This window comes from Orbicella franksi, unplaced genomic scaffold (genome assembly GCF_964199315.1).
Source record: "Orbicella franksi unplaced genomic scaffold, jaOrbFran1.1 SCAFFOLD_811, whole genome shotgun sequence".
Lineage (NCBI taxonomy): Eukaryota > Metazoa > Cnidaria > Anthozoa > Scleractinia > Merulinidae > Orbicella > Orbicella franksi.
This window is the reverse complement of record NW_027670577.1, coordinates 7,449-10,856: the sequence shown is the minus strand read 5'-3', so window position 1 is coordinate 10,856 and position 3,408 is coordinate 7,449. Positions and strand designations below refer to the sequence as shown.

General features: G+C 43.0%; 2 protein-coding genes across 2 annotated transcripts; one reads left to right on the top strand and one right to left on the bottom strand.

The window, feature by feature from the left end:
- Positions 1-4: 4 nt before the first annotated feature.
- Positions 5-772, bottom strand: LOC145472939 (histone H4-like; the record flags this gene model as incomplete). The annotated part of the gene is made up of 1 exon (XM_081454999.1): positions 5-772. A coding segment is annotated over exon 1 (280 nt), but the record flags the coding sequence as incomplete, so codon positions are not given.
- Positions 767-1,394, top strand: LOC145472938 (histone H3-like). Its single transcript, XM_081454998.1, has one exon. It carries the CDS (start codon positions 820-822, stop codon positions 1,228-1,230), a length of 411 nt encoding a protein of 136 aa, XP_081311124.1. The 5' UTR covers positions 767-819; the 3' UTR covers positions 1,231-1,394.
- Positions 1,395-3,408: the final 2,014 nt, after the last annotated feature.

Genomic DNA, 3,408 nt, shown 5'->3' with positions numbered 1-3,408 from the left:
CCTTGGCGTTTGAGAGCGTAGACCACGTCCATGGCTGTCACTGTCTTTCGTTTGGCGTGCTCGGTGTAGGTCACAGCATCACGTATGACGTTCTCAAGGAAGACTTTCAGGACTCCGCGAGTCTCTTCGTAGATCAGACCAGAGATACGCTTCACACCACCGCGGCGAGCTAGACGACGGATAGCAGGCTTGGTTATGCCCTGGATGTTGTCTCTTAAAATTTTACGATGACGCTTAGCGCCGCCCTTTCCTAGACCTTTGCCTCCTTTACCGCGTCCAGACATGACTTGTTTTAGATAATCCAGTAGCGAAACTGCGAGTTAACGAACCCTGCCGACTTTGCTGGCGCTTTAGTTTGTCCAGTTGTACCTCTCGGGAAACGTAACTTTCAAAACAAAGCAAAGGCGAACGCTTTGCCGACAGTCTCATGAATATTTATACTCGGCATGCCTTACTTTGGATAACTTACTTGCCCGTTAAGGAAAACTGTTACGAGAAATTCTCATTTCTTGTTAACAAAGTCAGACTTAAACTAAACAGGAAATATATATATATCTATATCACAGTGCCCACAATTCCGTAATATTCCGCATGCTTTCGAGTCATTTTCAAATTTCTAGCAACAAGCTGCCTAAGATCGAAAGTTCAGCCGCATCTTCTTCACAACAGAAAAGCAAATTTCTCACAGCCAATCACATGCGTCATTAATCAGCCAATCGGATCACGGGCTTTCTGTTATAAATCGATTTTACTCAATGGTGGTGAAACAAATCAAAACTTTTTGATCGCTTTCAAAACGTCAAATCTCTACTTTCAGTCATGGCTCGTACCAAGCAAACGGCTCGAAAATCGACTGGTGGAAAAGCTCCTCGTAAGCAGCTAGCTACAAAAGCAGCCCGGAAGAGCGCTCCTGCTACTGGTGGTGTCAAGAAACCTCATCGTTACAGACCCGGAACAGTTGCTCTCCGAGAAATTCGCCGTTATCAGAAATCTACAGAACTACTCATCCGCAAGCTGCCTTTTCAGCGTCTTGTGCGAGAGATTGCGCAGGATTTCAAAACGGACCTGCGCTTTCAAAGCTCTGCCGTCCTAGCTCTCCAAGAGGCCAGTGAAGCCTATCTAGTGGGCTTGTTTGAGGATACCAACCTGTGCGCTATCCACGCCAAACGTGTCACCATTATGCCAAAGGATATCCAGTTGGCCAGACGAATCAGAGGCGAGCGTGCTTAAGTGAGCTTACGCTTCACATACTTAAAACTAAAACGGCTCCTTTAGGAGCCACCACTTGAAGATAAAGTCAATGACCAATAAATTGTACCCTTAACTTTTAGCAAGGTTCTGTCTTAACACGTTCCACATTTCTTTTTCTGACGTCAAAGCTGTGTTGAAAACGAACAAACAAATGAACGAAAAAATCCAACAAACGAAGGATAGAACTAACGAATACGCGAACCAGTCAACAAACAGACGATGGAAAGAACTAACAAATAAACGAACCAACAAACGAAGGAAAGAACGAACAATGAGCGAAGGAACGAACGAACAAACAAACCAACGAACAAACGAAGGATAGAACTAACAAATCAACGAATAAACCAATGAAACTAACCAACCAACAAACTGACCAAACGTCAACAAAACATCAGTCCAATATCATTCTTTCTAGCGTTTCTTCGCATTAGACAGCGTTTGCCTTTACATGTCGGTCGATTCACTTCGAGTTTTATCGTGTTGTTGGAAAAAAGACTGTACCTCGGTCTCTTTAAAAAGGTTTTAATAAAGTATTTCAATGAAAAACTCAAATAAAACTGTGTACCAAGCAATTTATTCCCAAGTATTTGCATGAAAGAAACACAGAATAACAACGTCCGTTACTAACTTTGCCGGGCTTGTTCTCTCTGCGGTCCGCATTTACAAGTAAAAACTTACAATGCTAACAACGTGCCTCGAATTTCTCGAAAGAGTCACACAATTCACAGTTCAGTAGACCGACAGAAACTAGCAGAATGTCAGACAACGCTAAGCGAAAGATGACCAAAACCCCTGCCGAACATCCGAAATACGAAGAGATGATTAAGACTGCTATTCTCACGTTGAAAGATCGCAACGGTTCTTCACGCCAAGCGATCGAGAAGTACGTTAAGGCCAACTACAAGGTGGGAGATACAGCATCTCATCACGTCAAGACAGCTCTGAAGAAGGGTACAGCCAATGGAACCTTCATCCACACCAAGGGAGTGGGAGCTTCAGGATCATTTAAGCTACCAAAAGAGCAGAAAAAAGCCGACCAGAAAGTCTGCTGCGCCGAGTAAAAAGCCGCTGGCTAAGCCAAAGAAACCCGCTGCTACAACGAAAGCTTCCACAAAGAAACCTGCGGCCAAGAAAGAGACTTCTTCTACGAAAAACTCTTCTACAAAAAGTCCGTCATCCAAGAAAGATACGTCCAAGAAGCCTGCAGTCAAGAAGCCATCAGGCACAAAGTCACCAACAAAGCCGAAGGTAGCTGCGAAGAAACCTAGCACAAAGAAAGAAGTTAAAAAGCCGGCCGCAGTCAAGAAAGCTAAGGTGACCAAGAAGAAGTAAACGAAGAGATATCTTCGCCCGGCGTCCAGTAAACCAAACGGCTCTTTTAGGAGCCACCAAATAAACAAAAGCAATGACCAACTTGAAAAAAAAAACAAAACATATATTTCCCTCCATATATTTGACGAAATAACAAAGTAAAACTAGGTGCAACACACACACTCGCACTCACACAGGATAAAAAAAAAAAAAAAAACAGGCAATCGAAGATCAACGCCCGAAAGCTGCAAAGAAAATGCTCTTGTCAATAAGACGTAAGATAGATCTCGCAAAAAAAAAAACCAAACAAAAGAGATCTTGAGCGTTGTTTAATAAGTTTCTCTGATGCTTGACCAGAGATGGAGTGAAACACTCGAGCGCGTGCGGAGAACGTGAACTTAGCCGTGAACTTCGGTCTAAAAAATCAAAAGAAAATAAAAACTGAAAACCGATAAGGTTGAAAAATGTCAAAGGTTCAGCATCTTGTGAAAAGTTACAAACTCTTCGGGCATAGGCTTTCTTCAGTGTGAAAACCATTACATGATACTTCGTGCGAGTGTTCATTGCAACGTAACAAACGGAAGCTAAGCGCGCGGAAACTGCCTGTTAAATTATGCGCGCGCGGAGAACATGACATTAGGTGCCACTGGCTTGTTGATTTTCGCGGGGAGTCTTATAATAGTCCACGATAAACGTTGACGGCACACGGAAAGTTTGCGTGAAAAACTGACAGGCAGCGTTCCGAGCTATCCTTTATAAAGAAAAGCATAAAGAACTTGAACTGGGCCATTCATTGCTGTAAACAGTTTTATTTTGCAAAAAAAAAAACACACACACACAAAAAAC

What these genes read in the sequence shown, in the direction of transcription:
- LOC145472938 (XM_081454998.1), top strand. Translation starts at nt 820, where the DNA reads ATGGCTCGTACCAAGCAAACGGCTCGAAAATCGACTGGTGGAAAAGCT.